Raw genomic sequence first — 20,449 nt, 5'->3', positions numbered from 1 at the left:
TTTCCAATCAGTTTTAACATGAGATTGCTTTGTTTCTTGGCATCATTGCAGAGCTACTGGGAGCTGCCACTAGGCCTTCCTCCATAGGTGGAAAAGATGTACTTTAACTGATTGGAATTGCTGAATGACTTGTTTCTTAAAACAATCCTTTGTACAGAAATACAACCCTACCTAACAGCTAAGGCTGGCACAAACAAGACTTTACAGGCTTTGAATAAGGGGTAGGTGATATGGCAAATGTATTATACCATGGTTTTTAGAGACATTTTCACAATGTACAAGACGCGTCACGCACAGACATTTTAAAAGCTCATGTACTACAATACGTCCAGTTAAATAGCACTAACTGTGTTCTCTTTGCTACGAAGCAGGCAGTTGGTCACTAATTTGATTCTTTAAGTACAGACGATATCCACGGTCATACTGTCCACTTCTGCTTTATGTTCTTGTTCTCAAAATCACTTTAAAAAAAAAAAAAGAAACAGACATTACCTTTCATAATTAACCATAATTTCAAGTAAGCTTGTCACTGCAGTTCAAAATGCATCCAGTAGGCAGCAAAGTATCTTTTATCAAAGTATAATAAACACATGTCTGTGTTCTGCTGTGTTAGAGAGGAAGACGTCCTGCTTTGAGGAAGAGGAGTCCGAGCTCTTCATTGAGGTGGAGTGTTTTAATGTAGAGCCAGTGCTAGGCCCCGCCCCCGAGGGCCTCTCTCAGCAACAGGTATGCCCACACCATGCACAGTGCATATCTGCTAAACGAGCAGATTCATGCCTGACAGGACGATTGCACATTGCACACATAGCTGTCTCTCAGTTTTGCTCCCTGTGTTTTATTTAGCCATTTCGGTGAACAGAGACTGACTTCTCTTTGTATTTCCACACCAACAGGTGGTCAGAAGATGCATCCTGGAATCAATATTAGAGAGCGAGAAGAATTACTTGGAGGCGCTGAGGCGAATACTAGAGGTATCTTCGTGTCTTCATGGTGTTACTTTCCTGTCCGTCTGATTGAATGCATTCTGATTATAGGTTCAGACCGAGGTCTTTATTCTCAATCTACGCAGCAATCTGATGATAAATCTCCATGTACATGCTCACTACAAGTAATCTGATCCAAAATTCTGCGCATGTGTAGAGAACCGTTTAGTGTAGACATTACCATGGCAACGAGCATCACGCAAGTCCAGTCAGAGTGAGATGAGCAGCAGTGAGCGGTGCTTGTGTTTTTAATTGCTTTAAACTGATGTCAGACTCAGGAAAACGTCCTTCACATGCACTTGACAAAGAAGGGCAAGAGGAAGACGACGTGTTCTGAGACACATAAGCCGGAGGTCCGTCCCACCGCCGTCTTTTAAAGATCAGAGCATAAACTTTGTCTCCTCTGCAGACCAGAACGTACTTACATGTTCCGATAGGGATTGTAATTAGATACAGGAGTTTACATGGATATTATTCTTCTATTTAACAGATCATTTACAGGATTACCCACCTCGGATCGGATAGAAATTGTATTCCGAATGGCCTCAATCAGACTAGTCTATTCTGATTGAGGTGTTTACATGGACCTATTGTATTCCAGTTGAGCTGGTAGTTGGATTATTAACGTGTCTGTAGAAATTGCTCGTGCTGGTAATTTCTTTGTGTGTATCTGAAACAATATATGTGTGGATAAGAGAGTGGGTTGTGTTTTCCGCAGGAGAAAGTGATTGTAACTTGCTTATTCTGATTGTCATGCACTCTATTTTTATAGGTACACCCTTAAAGAAGATAGTTCTTCAAGGGTTCTTTAATTTTAAAAAAATGGTTCTATGTAGAACCCTGAACACACAAAGAACCCTTTGCTTGAATGAAGGGTTCTTTGCAACATGAAACAGTTCTTAAGAATGTTCTGTAGAGTGCTTTGTATAGAACCTGCTTTAAAAGGGTTTTTCTTCTGTTACGATGTCAAGCTTGTAACAATAGAAGGTTCCATTGACTTTCATTAAAAGTGAAGGATGTTTTTTCATTCTCCTGTAAAGTTACATTTCAGAGATACAAGGTTTTGTTCTCACAGCAGCGACATACACAGATCAGGCATAACGTTACGACCACCTCCTTGTTTCTACGCTCATTGTCCATTTTATCAGCTCCACTTACTGTATAGCTGCACTCTGTAGTTCTACAGTTACAGACTGTAGTCCATCTGTTTCTCTGATACTTTGTTACCCTGTTCTTCAGTGGTCAGGACCCCCATGGACCCTCACAGAGCAGGTACTATTTGGGTGGTGGGTCGTTCTCAGCACTGCAGTGACACTGACGTGGTGGTAGTGTGTTAGTGTGTGTTGCGCTTGTCTGAGTGGATCAGACACAGCAGTGCTGCTGGAGTTTTTAAACATCTCAGTGTCACTGCTGGACTGAGAATAGTCCACCAACCAAAAACATCCAGCCAGCAGTGTCCAGTGGGCAGCGTCCTGTGACCGCTGATGAAGGATTAGAGGAGGACCAACACAAACTGTGGAGCAGCAGATGAGATACTGTGTTTGATAGAGTGGACAGTGAGTGGACACAGTGTTTAAAAACTCCAGCAGCACTGCTGTGTCTGATCCACTCGACCTCTGCCTCATGCTGAAAAATAAATAACTTATATATAAGCTTCCATCACTTATTAGTTACATTAGCCCCAGTGATGAACTCACAAACCCGATTTTGGACACCAACCACATCTGAAATTTGGTGGAAAAGCTGTATAAATTTGACGTTTGGCTAAACCATCTCTTTAAGTCTTCTGTCACTGTTTTCTACTGCAGCAGTATGAGAAACCTCTGCTGGAGATCGAGCCGCGGATGCTGAGTGAGAGAAAATGCAAGATGGTGTTTTACCGCGTGCGGGAGATCCTGCAGTGTCACGCCCTGTTCCAGATTGCGCTGGCCAGCCGAGTGGCTGACTGGGACAACCTGCAAACCATCGGAGACGTGTTTGTGGCCTCGGTCAGTTCCACCTAGGAAAGGGGCTCGATTTTCATGGGAAAAGTGAAGCACACACACATTCAAACATCTGTCCATATCCAGCTGTGCAGTGCTTAGTTTGTATATTCAGAGCTCTCTGAAGAGCAGTTACGCACATGACCGTAGTGGCATTAACAATAATGTCATAATTACATGCTTTGGAGAGCCTTCCAGCATCTCCCATCATTCACTTCTCATCTCCTATGGTTCACAACAATAGTGTCTTTTAGTTCAAAGAAAGTTGCTCAATACGATCGATTTCTATCACCCATGCTTCAGGATAACTTGTAAGAAATGACTGAAAGGCAGTTCAGAGTTATGCACTACATTTTAAAACCAAAAAAAAAAGCACACTTAAGGCCTGATCACGTCAGGATAAAGAGATGCAGTTTATAAAATACTGGAAGCCTTTTCTAGAATTTTGAGAATGACCAAAGAGGAAGGAAAGTGGACTTCTCAGGCAGTAGCCACGATTCACCCTCTACTGCACGCATTATGAGAGCAATTAAAAAAATTCCGTTTACTATTCTTGCATAAAGTGGTCCTTGATTTATTTTTTCAGACCTGATTGTTATTTTTTTAATGTTCTTGAAATTATTCATGTGTGCAGGGGTTCTTTCAAAGTATCTTGTCTCAAGGCAACATTGTTTGACAATGGGAAGAAATGAAATAGAAGGTTAGACCTGGCTTTTGTCTGGCTAAATCCTTTCCACTGTCACACAGTGTTGCTTCTAGGCAACAAACATAATTCTGCAAAATCTCATAACAAAAAAAATGGATACTCATTGTTTTAAAAAGAGGTCTAAATGCACCCACTAAGAGAAAGTATGACCAAGCGCATGCTTTTTATTGACTTACTCAACTTTTTCCCTTTATTCTTACCCATATTGTTGTCTTTAAATATGTGGCATTTTATTGGAAAGTGAGGGAAATGAGATTGTTGTCCTGAGGCAGCATCATGCAATAGAGGGTTAATTTATCATGTAAATTTTAAGCATTTCAACTACTTCCAAATGTACAAAAAGCCATAGATGAACAGGCTAGAAAACACCAAGATGTACATAAAACAGCTTTAAACAGTTGCTGAGGTACTTGGTCATTCCCAGCCTTTCAGTTACTGACCACCATGTATTTTCTTTAACTTCTGCATTTTCATAGTTTCTAGTTAAACTTTTGTGCTCTGACACAAGCAAAACGAGCTGTTCTGCCACTTTTATGATGCTCGTTTTATGTCCTTTTTATGACTTCAACCCTGACTCTGATTGGTAGACTTTGGTAGACTTCGGTAGATTTTTAATACAGTGTGAAAGACAGCATTAACATGCATGTGGTTGTGAATGTGTGAGCTTTCAAACATCTCCCATTATTCACTCCTCATCTCCTATGGTTCACAATAATAGTGCCTTTTAGTTCAAAGAAAGTTACTCAATACGCAAACTTTCCTGCAGCCAGCAGAGATCGATTTCTATCTCCCCCATGCTGCAAGATAACAGGATTGACTTACTCAAACTTATATATACTTATAAACTTGTGAGAAAAAAACTCAAAGGCAGTTCAGAGTTGTGATTCAGTGACAGGTACATTATGCACTGCTTTTTAAAGCTGACAAACCTGTTGAGCACCACACTTAAATTCCACCAGTAGTACAGTGCGCTTCAGCACTGAGTGGCCCCACTCTGTGAGTTTGTGTAATCTACTACTCACTGGCTAAGCTGTTGTTCCTAGGTGCTTCCATTTCACGATAATAGCACTTACAGTTGACAGGGGCAGATCTAGCAGGACAGAAATTTCACTGGCTTTTGGCAGAGGTGGCATCCTATGACAGTGCCGTGTTTAAAGTCATTGAGGTCACCAGTACTACCCATTCTACTGCCATAGTTTGTCTGTCGAGTCTATGTGCTTAATCTTGTACACTGAACTTGATAACTAAAAGGTGCGTCCCAATACTTTTGTCCATATAGTGTATTTTCTTTAACCTCTGCGGTTTTATAGTTTCTTGTTATATAAACTTTTGTGCTCTGACACAAGCAAGATGAGCTGTGCTGCCACTATTGTGATTTTAATGTTTGTCCTTCCTGAACTTGCACCATACAGCTTTTTAGCTTTATTGTTACTTTTTTATATATATTTTTGTCTCATTCCTCCTTCCTCAGTTCTCCAAGTCCATGGTGCTAGACGCGTACAGCGAGTATGTGAATAACTTCAGTACGGCTATGGAGGTGGTGAGAAAGGCCTGTGCTTCTAAACCCTGCTTCCTGGACTTCCTCAAGGTCAGAGAAACATACGTGTGCTTGTAAATCACTATAAGAGTATAAACTGCTTGCTTAGGTACACAAAACTATCCATAAATAAGATTTTAAATAAAGCTGTGTGGATTGTTGTGGATAAACCAACATAACTTCTTGAATAAAGAAGGCAGGTCATAACGATACCTTCTCCCTTTGCCTCCCAGCAACGTCAGGAGTGCAGCCGAGATCGAGTCACACTCTACGGCCTTATGATGAAACCTATACAGAGGTTTCCCCAGTTCATTCTGCTCCTGCAGGTATTACATACAGACACTCACACCAACCTCAGCTCTGCATACACATCTGGGGCCAGATTCTCAAAGCGAGTTCTCCTGACCCTCTTAGCCTAGGACTGCTCCGTGACCAACTAATGACCCTCCGAATGCCTTATTCTCATACGACGAGTAGGGAGTCCTCGTGTAATTCACAGGCTAAACCTTCAAGGACTGTGTTATCATTTTTTTGTATTTTATTCATTTTCCTGAAGTCTGTTTGTGACATTTGTAATGTTTTATGTACCAAAAACAGACATTATTCATTGGTACATGACCTTTTTCCATCCTCTTTATACTTTTATTGTTCTCTCTCTCTCTCTCTCTCTCTCTATCAAACGGGCTTGTTACATGCTTTTAAGATGCATATGTTAATGAGCTCTGTTCTCATTGGATGCCCTGTATTGGGTCGCAGAAAGCAGTCCAGTCCAATACTCTGTATGACTTCAGTGTGAATGTGTAGAGCTAAAATGCAATACGCTGGATATGCAGATATATGGAAATGGAAACTTTTGTGGCATCAAAATATGAATTCCAGGCTGGCTGTGGAGGTTTAATTTCCCAACGTGGAGTGTCTGGACTGTTGAGTGAATGCTAACTATACTGTTGAGTCCTAACTATACGACTGCATTGGGAAGAAAATTGGGGGAAATATGTTCTCTGCATGATGAAATGGGTCTTCAGATTGATGAGAATGTAATGATTTGGTACAATATAGAACCGTTTTCAAGCATCGAACCCTAAACAACACATTCTCTATCAGTCTAAAGAACCAAAAAGACATTTAAATGGTTCTAAATGGAAACATTGCCTTTAAGGGGAAATTTCACCTCCACATTTAACCCATCTGTGAAGTGGAACACCATATTGCACACACATGTTAAGGGGCAGTGAGCAAACTTGCCTGGAGCGGTGGGCAGCCCTATCCAGTTGGGGGTTAGGTGTCTTTCTTAAGGACACCTCAGTCATGGACTGTTGGCGCTGGGGATCAAACCAGCAACCTTCCGGTTACAGGGCCAGTTCCCTAACCTCCAGCCCACAACTGCCCCCTGTGTACTCACATACCATGTGGGCTTCTTTACTCTCCTCCAATTGGCTATCATTGCCCTTGGCTCAGTGTAAACAATGCAGACAACATTCATTTTACATTATTCTTTTAGCTTTAAATGTGTGCAAATTGTTAATGCCTGGTTATTTAGGCATATAAATGCATAACTAAATGGCAAAAGATGGCAAGAACTTCTGTACAGTTAAATCACAACGATCAGACAAGTGTAATGGATCATTTTTCTTTTCATTATCGTTTATATTGTATTATAGCAGCTCATTATAATCTGTTATTGTAATCACTTTCTCCTGTAAAGGACAATGTGCTTTTTAAAAAGTGATTTAATTACAGAAAAAAATCTTAGTTTTTTTTTTTAACTGCTATTAAGCAAAGTCAGCATTACTCTAGGCTAAATTTAAGTATTCATCTTTTTTTGTTGGCTTGATTTCAGTTGATTTCAGTGCAGTTTACAGTGTGAGTGTTCTCATTACAACACTCTGTCGGTCGTCCAGCTAGGACTGCTCTGAGGTGCTCCTAAATGTTATCACTGTCACACTTACAAATAAGTGAAAAAACAGCGCCTGAAATGTTTAGAGAAGCTGGAACAGCCAGTTATGACCAACGCCGGGAAGATATGATGGTCCTCCCATCCTAATTGCTTTGAGAATCCGTCCTCTGGCGTGGTCCCTTACGACATTTGTATAAACTGCTGAAATTTTACTCCCCTCTTGTCCTGTCTGATAGCATCCAGCAGGGGGAGCACATTCCTTACTTTCCACCATCATCATGGCTTTACATTCAGAAATTGCTTTGTTCGGTTAGTTTTATAACGAGGTCCGACTGTTTCACCATCCCAAGTTTATAGTGTATTATATATAAACCTCATCAGTGGTGTGTGGCCTCTCGCTCTGTGTGCAGGACATGCTGAGGAACACTCCGGTGGGTCATGCTGACCGGCTGCCTCTGCAGATGGCTCTCACTGAGCTGGAGACTCTGGCTGAGAAACTCAACGAGAAGAAGAGAGAAGCCGACCAGCGCTGCGAGATCAGGCACATCGCTAAGGCCATGAATGAACGCTACCTCAACAAGGTACGATGGGATCCTGGGGTCATGAGAAGCTCTCCTGAAACCGGCTGTTTCATATCAATGAGGTTCACTTTGCCTCCACATGGGAGTGTGTCCGTTCCAGCTGTGGTGGAGTTTGCAGGGGTGTTAGTTTTGGGGTTGTGTGCAGTGGAATCTTACTGGTTTTGAGTAGATATGGCACAATAGCATATCTTCTTTTCTGGTACCAGTACCTATATTGAAACCTTCATTATCAGTTATTACCAATACTGATGATATTTTGTTCTTTAAATACTATTATGCTTCAAAATGAGCCATTTTAAAGTGAAGTGCCATCTAAAAGTAGCCTAACATGGCTAAATTTTCTGTTTCCCTCTGATACCTGATATGAGCCTGATACTGATACCTGGTATTTGATCGCTGTTACCTCTAATGTTGGGCTTACCTCATGAATGACTGACAGCTGTGCCCTTTGGAGCATTGTATTACGTTGTTTTTAGGAAATAAATAGCATTTACAGCTTTATGCAGACACTCTAATTAGGGCTGGACAATATGACTATGTATATCATTATCATGATAAATTATCTCACAATACAATCAGCTTTTACAGAAGATATTGTGAGCATCATCAGTACTCGTAGAACACTGACCAACTTGTGTGTTTCATTATAAAGAGAGCTAGATTAATCCCATTTAAGTGGATTCAGTGCAACACAGTGTGCTCAATGTTGCATAAAATCAGGTTCACTGTTTTTCATCATATTTTTTTAATGAATTGGCTTCTTTTTTTTCTCTGTTCCAACTGAGCAGATGTCTAAAAAAACTATTGTGACATAACACGTATAGGGAAAGTTCCTGAAATAGCACAATGTTATATTTTTACCATATCGCTCACCTCTTTCTCCCATTCAGAGCGACTGTAGATGCGTTGTTGTGCACTCAGGAAACATATCCTAGCCAGTACAAATAGGCCAGAGTCCAAAATCCCCTCGAGCTAAGACTCGATCGGAAACAAGTCAGTGCTGATACCCAGATAGAAAGATGCACAATACAGGAATTAGACATTACAGAAATGCAGTACAAGCCATTTTAAAGTGCTACATTAGTGTTTATTTGAAAGCTTCTCAAAGAAGTGGACCTTCAGTCAGCGCTTGAAAACAGCAAGGGACAGTGGGAGTTTGTTCCACCACCTGGGAGGTCATTGAGAATCCAGAGCTTTGTGCAACTTCAGACAGAATGACCTATGAGTTCTCAATGAGATGTCAAAAATCAGGGTGAGGACCTGCAGTTCCAGGGACGTATAGCAGCTTTGTCTTACAGGGATTCAGTTTCAGGTGGTGGGTTTCCATCCAGGGAGTTTCACAGGGCTGGACGTGATCTCAGGGACAACCATGAGGGATTTTGGGTGGTAACAATAAATATAGATTTCTCTGACCGAGTAATATGTTGGCACATTGTCCAATGAGGAGAAATACCTTGTGTAGAAGGCGATGAGTCTGTACCAGCATCCAGTGTGGGCAGGTTAGCACTGGTACATCAGCTCATCTGAAGTGGCAGCTTCTTCCTCTTGCAAGATAAAAAACTGCAGATTTCTATCAGCTATTACTGAATAATAAAATCAAATTTTATCCTCCTGTGCCATCATCTAAAAAGTACACCTACAGCCAGCCGTATGCCAAATTTAGCCGAAGACCACTTTCTGTTATTCAGGATATTCCTTCTTTTACGGATACTCAAATATTAGTTAGTGGGAATGCACGTCCCCATTATAGTCTTCTGGATGGTAAAAGAGCAGGGTTTAGAGGAATTAGGTGCAGGTTTACTGTTGTTAAGCTGCATTCTAGCACTAAAAGTTTAGGAAGTTGTCCCCAGACTTGTTTTCTTGTTACAAGGTCATATCTGCCCCTGTTAGACTACCATCCATGAGGATATTTTAGCCAGACATGCCGAGATGTGACTGGAGCATGAATCTCAAAAGGGGGGAACGAGAAAGATTAGTTGGGTGCCATCAGTATAGCAGTTGTAGGAGAAGCCGTGAGAGGAAATTACATCAGCAGGAGGAAACTTTGCTCATACTAAAGCTGGTAAATGGCATTGAGATGCAGTTAGATCAGGCTGTTTTCTATAGCCTTCATTTATTGTTTGCCACATCATCAGTCCTAGGTATTCCTGGAAACCAAGACTTTCTGGCCTTTATTCATTGGCTCCTGTGTGTTGTGTAGTGTGTGTGTGCGTGTGTGCGTGTGTGCGTGTGTGCGTGTGTGCGTGTGTGCATGTGTGCATGTGTGCGTGTGCGCGTGTGTGCGCGTGTGCGTGTGTGTGTGTGTGTGTGTGTGTGTGTGTGTGTGTGTGCCTTGCTGATGTCCAGATTTGTCATTTGGTGAATCGTAATCCCAGCAGCGCAGAATGCCTATAAAGAGTCTGGCTGTTCTCAACCTTTTCCTGCTCTAATTAATTTCTCTAATTAACAAGGATTCAGCATCAAATAAAGCCAGCATGCAGGATTTAGAAGTCCCTGTGCATCCTGCTCTCTGCTCCTGCTGTACTAATCTGTAGATACTGTGGTGTGTTTAGCAGGGCCGTGTGTTGGCTGCTGGGATGCTGCACATATTTGAGTGAATTTCTCTCCAGGGGAGTCTGGTATTCAGACATTCATCAGCTCGTGCGTCTCTCTCATGGCCAAAACAGCTGTGCTGCTATATTACGTTGCACACTGCCTCTGGCCTGAAATCGGCACCCTCACCTTAGAGTGTGTGTGTGTGTGTGTGTGTGTGTGTGTGTGTGTGTGTGTGTGTGCATATGTCTGTCATATTTGACCCTAGAGAAGATTTGTTCCATTTAAAAAGCAGTGCATTTTTGTACAGTTAGAGGAGTGGACAGAAGAAGCTTTACCTGAATGTCTTTATTACTTTCAGTAATTCAGTATCAGTGATTTAAACTCAGGCTTCACATGAACCTAAGCATGAACACCTAAGCACTGATATTTCCACAGTGATGCAGTTCCAATGCAGTTTCCCGTTTTCATCACCGACATTCAGTGAGAGCAACAGCGACTGCATGTTCCAGCCAGTGACTGCATCTTACATATGTGAATCATTTACCGAATTGAGTTCAAATGAATCAGACTTTAGACTAAAATCCTTTTCTTTGAGTGACTCTGTTCTTTATGTTTATTTTATTAAAGTAAATGATTGTACATTCTACCTTGTCACTGTCAAAATAATCCCAACGCTCCCGAATCTTTACTAAATGTTTCAGTAGTGACCGTTTAGCAGGTTTAGCTCATTTTGAGCAGAACTCAGTACATGACTAGCAAACGCAGCTTTTGAACAATTGTGAAAACCATCATTTTCATTAAAACACAAAAATATCACTTAATTGCAGGAAATATGGGTTTTAGTAGTGATGGTTCTTAATGTTCCACGGTGATTTTCCCAGATGATTTTGCTTACTTGCAAACAATGGGATCCAACAGCTCGCCATGTGGCCATGAGGGACAGGGATGCAGTCACTTCCTACTCTAAAATGCAGGGGTGTGACTAAAATAAGACCCGCCTATGGAGTAAAACGCTGTGTTTCAGTAATGACATGAAAAGGTGGGGCATTTTTTTACGTTTTATTTTAAAAATCAAACTCGTGACAGATCTAAAATTTCTTCACTTTATCAGAAAGCTAAAAGACCCTTTAAAAGCTTTATACAAAAATAAGACATGTAGGTGTTAAGACAGCAACCTCACAGTAGAAAGCGCCTTACAAATGAGTCTTTTGTTCATATTTAGCTTATTGCAATTTTCACTTTGTCTTGCATTTAAACAGATCATGATGTCATGTTTGTAAATACCTAATATATGAATATTTAACTGGTTTTTACTGCAGGACCGCAGTTTGAGCTAATTCGGTATAGTAGTCCATATATCAGATCATCACCATTGGACAAAGTTTTTATCTTCAAAATGTTGACTTTATAGGAAAAGGAAGAAAACGTTATTAACTTATAATGGAAGTTAATGCAACACGTTTACTTTTCAAGCTGTTTTGAACCTTTTATTAGTCTGTTTGTTATGTAAAGCTAAGACACACTTCAGACTTTAAACACTACAGTGGAAAAAAGTTAATTCATCAAGTTAGTGTGTTTATTTTAGAATTTAAATGGAATTGTTTTTAATGGAAATGCCATTTTACCTCACATACACAGGTGTGCAGTTTACGCATTGTATTTGAATGTTACTGCTGCACCTGTACCAAGATATTGTAGGTTAATTATATATGAATCATTGAACTAAGTGGCCAGCTGACCCTGGCTATCAATATAGCAGTTTATTTGATTTGTGTTATTTAGACAGAGAACTGTTTTAATTCCATTTATGAGTTCAAAATGCCAGATTGGTCCAGATTGGTAAAGAGCAAAGCAAGGTGCGATTAAGTGCCTAGCCAGAGACAAAATTTTATTTTTTTTTATTTATTTGTTTGTTTACCGTTTATTTATTTTATTTAAACTGTCACCGTTTAAAGTACCATGCTCTCTTTCCTTCATATCACAGCTCCTGAGCAGCGGCACCAGGTATCTGATCCGCTCAGATGACGTAGTGGAGACGGTGTATAACGACCGTGGTGAGATCATCAAGACTAAAGAACGCCGACTGTTCCTCCTCAACGATGTGCTCATGTGTGCCACGCCCAACCTTCGGTAAACATACAAGCAGACGCAAGCACACACCTATAGCTGTCTCTGTCTCAGCTGTCCTCGCGCCACATGCGTGGTCAGACTATGCTATGTCTCTTAGTCTTATCAGAAAGAGGGTTGTCGATAGCAAATTTTGGTAACTGATATCAACGCTTGACGACTCTCACAGCAAAAGCAAACTGTGTAAGATTTAGTGGCATCTAGTGGTGAGTTCTCAGATTGCACCTGCACTATATTGCCGAAAGTATTCCCTCGTCTGCCTTCACGCTCATATGAACATGAGTGACATCCCATTCTTAATCCATAGGGTTTAATATAATGTCGGCCCACCCTTTGCAGCTATAACAGCTTCAGCTCTTCTGGGAAGGCTTTCCACAAGGTTTAGGAGTGTGTTTATGGGAATTTTTGACCGTTCTTCCAGAAGCACATTTGTGAGGTCAGACACTGATGTTGGACGAGAAGGCCTGGCTCGCAGTCTCCGCTCTAATTCATCCCAAAGGTGTTCTATGGGGTTGAAGTCAGGACTCTGTGCAGGTCAGTCAAGTTCTTCCACACCAAACTCGCTCATCTATGTCTTTATGGACCTGCTTTGTGCACTGGTGCGCAGTCATGTTGGAACAGGAAGGAGCTGTCCCCAAACTGTTCCCACCAAGTTGGGAGCATGAAGTTGTCCAAAATCTCTTGGTCTGCTGAAGCTTTAAGAGTGGTGCTTCACACCACTGCATTCGACGCTTTGCATTGCGCTTGGTGTTGTAAGGCTTGGATGCAGCTGGTTGGCCATGGAAACCCATTCCATGAAGCTCTCTACACTGTTCTTGAGCTAATCTGAAGGCCACGTGAAGTTTGGAGATCTGTAGCGATTGACTCTGCAAAAAGTTTGCATCCTCTGAGCACCATGCGCCTCAGCATCGACTGGCCATGTGGAAATGAAAGTGATTGGAACACCTGAATTCGATTATTTGGATGGGTGAGTGAATACTTTTGGCAATATAATGTAACGGAATACCCCACCCTCACCCCTTTCTTTCCAAGCATGTAGTAGAACCTGTGTATTTGTCAGCAAGAATTCACCCTCCCCTGATTTTTCTTCTGTAAGAATGATCATTTGTCAAAATTGTTCAGACCTCTTGCAAGACAAGCCAGCACTGTTTTAATGTCTTTCAACTGGTGCTATAGTGCCACCAAATTTAAGCTCCTACTTTACAAGCTAAAACTCTGTCCAGTCTGCTGGGAAACTCAAATCTAACACTAGAGCAGCTGTTTCATCAGTTCCCAACTGTAGCTTTAACCAGTCTTTCCTCAGTGCGGTCAGAGCAGACACAGGTTTGATTTCACTGCAGTAGCACAGCACAGATATTGATCCTGTCTTTGACTTCTAGTGTCAGTGACCTTCATCAGAGGCACAGGGTCTGTTATGCATTTGCATTTGGTGCGTGGTACCAGTTGCATAACTGACTCACTGTAAAATCATCCACAATTCCAGTCTGTTAGTTTTATCTGAGAATAACCGTGTCAGCTGTGTGTGCTGTTTACTTATAAGCAAGGACTCTTTACACTTCACTTCAGTTAAGCTTTAAAAATGCTCAGACATACAGCTGTGATACAGACAGTGTTCGGTCTATCGGTGCTTAATCATATTTACAATTGAATCTTTATACTGCCCAGACTGTACGTGCCATTAATGAGCGCTCAGTGTCACTGATGCAATGTGCCGAGCCTGCGAAGTAGTACAGGTTTTTTGAGTGCTAATAGCTCCCCCTTGTGGTGAATCATCCTGCTAAGAGTGAGTGAGTGAGTGAGTGAGTGAGTGAGTGAGTGAGTGAGTGAGTGAGTGAGTGAAAGCAAAGAAAGAGAGAAATAAAGGAAGAAAGAGAATGAATGAAGAAAAGACAAAGACAAATAAAAGAAGAAAGAAAAGGGAGAGAACGAATAAAGAAAAGACAGACAAATAAAGGAGAAAGGAAAAGGGAGAGAACGAATAAAGAAAAGACAGAAAGAATTAAAAGGGAAGAATGGAAGAGAAAGACTGAAAGAAGAGGGATAGAGTGAAAGAAGGAGAAGGAATGAAAGTTGAAGAAGAATGAAAGAATGCAAGAAAAAGACAGCATGAGAGAATGATTGATAAAATGAAAGAAAGAATAAATGAAAGAAAATCATGAGAGAGAAAGAATAAAAAAATGAATGAAGGAGAAAGAATGAGCGTATGAAAAAGAAGGAGAGAAAGAAGAGAGAGATTTAGTGAAAGAAAAAATGAAAGCAGAAAAGAAAGAATAAAAGAGAAAGAGTAAGGGAATGTTTGAAAGAATGAGAGGAAGAATAAATGAAAGAATGAGACAAACGTTGAAGGAATAAAGAGGGAAAAGCAAAAAAAAAAAAAAGGAAAGAGCCTATGAGGTGCTTCGTAGCTAAAAAGGAACCGCTTGTGGTTCTTTTAGCAGCGCTTTAGAAGATCCACCTTTGGAACATGTCGGAGGCTGAAGAGCCTATCAAAGCTATAAAGAACCTTTATTTGATACCGATTTAAAGGCTCTTCCTAGAACGTTCCTTGAATCAGTTCAAAGGTTTTTCACACTCCTGTATCTCATTCACACAAATGCTTGTTGAACCGTGTGTCAGGTTTTATTCACTTCTTCTTTCTCCGTCTGTTCTCCCTGTCCCTCACTCTGTCTCACACCCCACCCCACCCTGACCCGTCTCCACATCCCGTCTCTACATCCCGTCTCTTAGCTCTCCTCAGGAAGGTGGAAGTGGTGGTGTCAGTGCGGCGGTTCCTTCAGGTCAGCGGTTCCTTCTGAAGTGGAGCGTTCCCCTCAGCCTGGTGGAGCTGGTGGAGTTCGGCTCCTCAGAGGAGATGGGGGACTCTACTCGATTCCCTGCCCCTCACTCTGGAGAGAAGGTCGTCATTAACGCCAAGCCAAGTGAGTCGGAGTCCATCACGCAATCAGAAACAGTACAAATACGCACAGTCAAAAGTTTAGGCACCTCTGGTCATGCGATTTATTTTTGGTTTTGATTTAGTTACAAAAGTACATCTTCTAGAGAACTACAATCTTCTAGAGAACACACTTCTGTATACGTTAACACACCATTACTGTTGATTTGCTGAAAGAGCTGTAAAGAAATTCATAAACAGATTTAAGCAGTATCATTTTTTTTTGTTTTTTTTGGATCGGTGTGGTTCACTTTATGGAGGAAACACACATTAGCTTTGAAATAAATGGATTACATATAAAATGGCTTTATTTCTATAATGGGTCACATAATATAGAGGTAAATATTCTCAAATATGAGGATTTTCTACACTATAAGCTCAGAGTTTCTTTTCAAATGAACAGTAAACACTGCAGAAATGATCGCTGTTGCTTTGGTACTGCATTTGATATGCTTTTACTCGTGATTTGACTTCTAGGTTGTAAGTAACTTTAACACTAGGGCATGTTTGCATTAAGTCAGTGTTGTCGTTTTTTGGCAAAATTGTTTGAGTTTTAGAGAAAATTTGGCCGTGCTCTCACTGTTTGCTCTACTTTGGGGATACTTTGTAATTCCACTACTTTTGGCAGTAATGACTAATAAAACTACTAATAATGGTTATAATAATAATAATAACAATAATAATGATAATAATGTTATAAGTAGTAACACATTTAATATATTCAGTAATATTTTTAGAGCACTTTTCATACGGTGGCAGCTCAAAGTGCTTTACAGACAGGTGAAAATGTTTTACAGTAATAGACAAAAAAAAGATCAAATTAAAAGACATAAATAGGTTTTGTACCCAATTATTAATTACCTTTTCAAATTAAATAATAAACTTGCAACTACTGAAATCTAAAAGAGCTCATTACTTTGATCTTGCTTGAAAATATTAATGGACAACTGTAGACTACAGCAGACGAATGAAGCCTGTAGCTAACGGTATTTATTAAACTCGCTCTTGTGACTGGATCACCTGTCAGGATCCTGGAGTTCTTACCGAATTGGGAAAATCTGCTTTGAGCTGCAGTTTTACAGCTACAGTGGATTACATTACAGGGAACTCTGCTAAACTTCATTTCCAACCACCTGAACTCAGCCTGCAGATATTTTATTTGATGTGAGTTCTTTTAGTGTTCTGATTTATTTTATTATTTTATTGAATCATTTTATCTGTAAAGATATTATAGCTTTTCTTAATTATTATTATCTTAGTTGTTTTTTCTTTTTACTTTGTTTTCGTTATATTTTTTATTGCTGTTTTACCTCCTGTTTCTTCTTTAAGCCTGTTTTGTTTTATCCAGAAAGTTTCTTTGATCACATAGGCCCAATCCCATTTCACCCCTTTCCTGTACCACTTAGCCTTTAGCTCTGTGTTTTGTGCGTTCACGTCTAGGGGTAGGATGTCCCAATTTTTGTTGAGATGGATGAATATGCCGAAGTGTTAGGGCTATGTGACCCTCCATATGGGGAAAAAAGAAAAACCGGCAAGATGGCTGTGCAAGTGACCAAAGAAACTCACAGTTGTAAGAATTTTCTCTATTAGAAAATTATATTAACCACTGTTTTATCTTAGTTTAATGTTGCTTCAGTGTATTACGGCCATTTTCTTCATAACAAGCATAAAAAATTGCTAATAGCATGCTAATGTTTCACTAGCTAGCTAGCTAACTTTCCTGTTCCACCTTAAATAGTCCAGCAGTATTGACTCCTGAAGTGCCAGAATGTAACTGCTGCATCATTTAAGGTGGAATGGGAAAATTCTAACAAGAATCTGGTGAATATCTGACTTCAGCTTCATATCACTGAAGAATTAGCGATGGGTGATAATAAATAATTGTCCCCCTCTTTGAAGGCACATGATGCCCTAAATGTAACTAAAGTCCAGCAGTGAGGAGCTGAACTTCACCCTCCTCTGCTATCAGTGAAGATGGTAGCTAGTAGCTGTTAATGTTTTTTTTTTTTTTTTTTTTTTGAGGGTCCCATTTCATTGGGCAAGATTTCAACCACTACCCCCTGTAACTCAGGTCCAAGGGGTAAAAAGAAGAAATGGGATTGGGTCGTAGTTTTGTTGGTCTTGACTTGTTTTTACTGATTACATTTCATTTTCACTTTTTCAATTCATATTTAACGTGCTCAGCTACGCTGTAAATGAGGGTCACCCTGAAGGTACTTCAGGGCCGAAATAAAGGTTGATTTGAACTGTAGTGTTTCACAGTGAAACAGACATTGTAAGGGACTGTTGGCCTATATGAAGATGGACTGTGCTCATGGGAGTTGTGCTGCTCGTTGCTTGACTCCCAAACATCAGCATGTGTGTACATCTGTTCTGCATTTCGTTCATTTGTTTCACTGGCTTCCATTTTCTGTTCTATAGGTAAATCAGCGAATGTGCCTCAGGATGAAATTGACGTGCTGTAGGCTGTGGTTGAACATTCACAATGAAATGCAATGTTGGAAAACAGTCCTAGCACTGACTTACAGAGACTTAGGTCATGTTTTGGGCTCTAGAAGGATTAGATATTTATACATTGGAGAGAGACAGGACTCTGAATTACTGGACAACTGAATTTCTGTAGTACTGCTAGGTTTTGACAAAATACTGTGTCAGTCAGTACTAAATTTCAGTGCCCAAGTGTATTCAAATTTTTCCAGCTTATGCGTTCCGTTTATGATACTTGTTCCAAAATTAAATAACAAAGTAATCAATGACGTTCCATACACTTGTTTTTTCATTTAGACCAAAGCCACTTTCAGTTTGTGATTTAAAAGAAGCTTTTAATAAAGTACCCTTCAGGAATAAAAATCAAAGTCAAGGAATAAGAGAAAGTATAGTTTAGGAATCTGAATAAATGTCAATGAATCAATTTTAGTATCAGAGCCAGAAAGGTGCGGTTTAGGAATAGGTAATGAAGTGAAGGTGTCAGTATTGTCAGTATTGCTGACAATATTAGGAAAAAGTTATTGAGGCAGTATCAAAGACGAGGTATCAATATTGGCATCCGTATCAGGGAAAAAGTATAGTTCAGGAATAAAAAGCAAAGTCATGGCATTGATATTAGAATTGATATCTGAAAAAGTACCATGCAGGAATCTGAACAGAAGCCAAGGTATAGATTTTGATATCTTTATTTGAAAATCCCGCCATCGCTTGTGTTACTCACGTCCCTCGGCAGAGCTCGAGCTTTGCGATCTGCCCCCGAGCCCCGTCTTAAATCTAGCTTAATTAATATATTTGCTTCTCAACCTGGTTTGGCCCCTGCTTTCCATTCCACAAGAAGGTTGTCTTAAAAGCACCTGGTCAGCTGGTCACCCACAAATCTTTGGGCACATGTGCTACTTATGGTATCAACACAGAGCAAAAGTTCCTCATCCACCTCACTTAAGTGGAGTATAAGAGCAGGATAGAGGTCACTTAATCACCACATAGAGAGAAGCAGAGAAAGAAAATAGAGAGAAAAAGCAGCTCGACGTAGCTCATGATCGGGGTTTCCTTCCTGTGGTCTTGTGGGTTTTCTACTTTCCAGACTACCTCATGGAGGCCTCCCTAAAGCATCTGCTGGAAGAGGGCGATATTTAGTGACAGCACTGCGTATTTTTCTTCTTCTGCATGTGGACATTGTTAAATTGCTGCTTTTTCAGCCAGTAGTTGTGCTTCGTTAGTGTGCTGGGCTTTATATATAAATACATACAGTACTGATATAGAACAGATCTCTGAATTAAGTTAAAGTAAGACGAAATAGTTAAATTAGACCAACATTTAGCGAGCACTTTATGAGAAACACCTGTGCACCGACTCATGCAATTATCTAATCAGCCAACTGTTTGGAAGCAGTGCAGTGCATGAAATTATGCAAATACAGGCCAGCAGCTTCAGGTCATGTTCATATCAACCTTCACAATGGGGGAAAAAATGTGAATTTTGAACTGCTGATCTCCTGGAATTTTCACGCCCAAGCGTCTCTAGAGTGTACTAATGGTCTAATAAAGCAAAAGCATCCAGTGAGCAGCACGGCTGTAGACAGAAATGCTTTGTTGATGAGAGAGGTCAATGGAGAATGGTCAGACTGATTCCAGCTGACAGAAAGGCTACACTAACTCACATGACCATTTTGGACAATTGTGGCGAGCAGAAAATGAGCGTCACGTCGAACCTTGAGGTGGATGGGCTACAACAGCAGAAGACCACATCAGGTTCCACTTCCATCAGCCAAGAACAGAAAGCTGGGGCTGCAGTGGCCACAGGCTCAGCAAAACTGGGCAGTTGAAGTCTAGAAAGATGTAGCATAATCTGATGAATCTTGATTTCTGCTGAGGCTCACAGATGGTAGGGTCAGAATTTAGTGCCAGCAGCATGAATCCATCCACCCACCCTGCCTTGTGTCAGACGTCCAGGCTGGAGTAGGTGGTGTAATGGAGTTTGGAATGTTTTCATGGCAGACTTGGGGCTCATCAATACCAATCAATCAACACTAAAATGCCACGCCCTATTTGAGTGTTGTTGCTGACCCTTGCGCATCCCTTCATGGCCACGATTTGCCTTCCAATGGCTACTTCCCACATGATAACGCACCATGTCACACAAAAAGCTGTCTTAAACTGGTTCCATGAACATGACAATTCAGAGAGTTCAGTGTTCTTCAGTGGAATGTCCAGTGACCAGATCTGAATCCAATGGAGCACCTTTGGGATGTCGTAGAGCAGGAGATTTACAGCATTAAAGTGCACCATTAAAGTGATGCAGTCGTGTCAACATGGACCAGAATCTCAAAAGAATGCTTCCAATATCCCGTGGAATCCATGCCATGAAGAGTTAAGGCTGTTTAGAGGCCTTACGTAGTATTAGTAGTGTTCATTATAAGGTGCTTGTGAGCATATCGCTGCTGTTGGAATAAAATCTCGTATCTCCAAAATGGTAACTTTACAGGAGAAGGAAAAAACCTACTTTACTGTTAATGTAAGTCAATGGAACAAGATTTTCTTCCAAGTCATTTTGGGTCATTTCTATTAGTCCATTCATCATGAAGGTTACATACAATGTAAAGGGTAATAACTATTTTCAAATTAGGTCAAAAACTGAAAAACATCAAAAATGGAGATACAAGGTTTTCTTCCCACAACGGTG

At 40.6% G+C, this 20,449-nt stretch overlaps 1 protein-coding gene across 3 annotated transcripts in view; it reads left to right on the top strand.

Annotated features, from left to right (window-relative positions):
* The window catches only part of arhgef10 (Rho guanine nucleotide exchange factor (GEF) 10), a 143,986-nt gene that overhangs the window by 50,602 nt on the left and 72,935 nt on the right, over positions 1-20,449 (top strand). For all 3 annotated transcript variants that reach the window (XM_017707802.2, XM_017707801.2, XM_037542203.1), the window contains 8 exons: positions 614-726; positions 894-971; positions 2,792-2,971; positions 5,143-5,259; positions 5,442-5,534; positions 7,516-7,686; positions 12,206-12,351; positions 15,076-15,266. In XM_017707802.2, coding sequence (XP_017563291.1) covers positions 614-726; positions 894-971; positions 2,792-2,971; positions 5,143-5,259; positions 5,442-5,534; positions 7,516-7,686; positions 12,206-12,351; positions 15,076-15,266 — 1,089 coding nt within the window. The remainder of the gene's footprint in view (positions 1-613; positions 727-893; positions 972-2,791; positions 2,972-5,142; positions 5,260-5,441; positions 5,535-7,515; positions 7,687-12,205; positions 12,352-15,075; positions 15,267-20,449) is intronic.

Source organism: Pygocentrus nattereri, chromosome 10 (genome assembly GCF_015220715.1).
Source record: "Pygocentrus nattereri isolate fPygNat1 chromosome 10, fPygNat1.pri, whole genome shotgun sequence".
NCBI lineage: Eukaryota > Metazoa > Chordata > Actinopteri > Characiformes > Serrasalmidae > Pygocentrus > Pygocentrus nattereri.
Note: the sequence above shows the minus strand (reverse complement) of the source record. Positions and strands in the feature narration are given on the sequence as shown.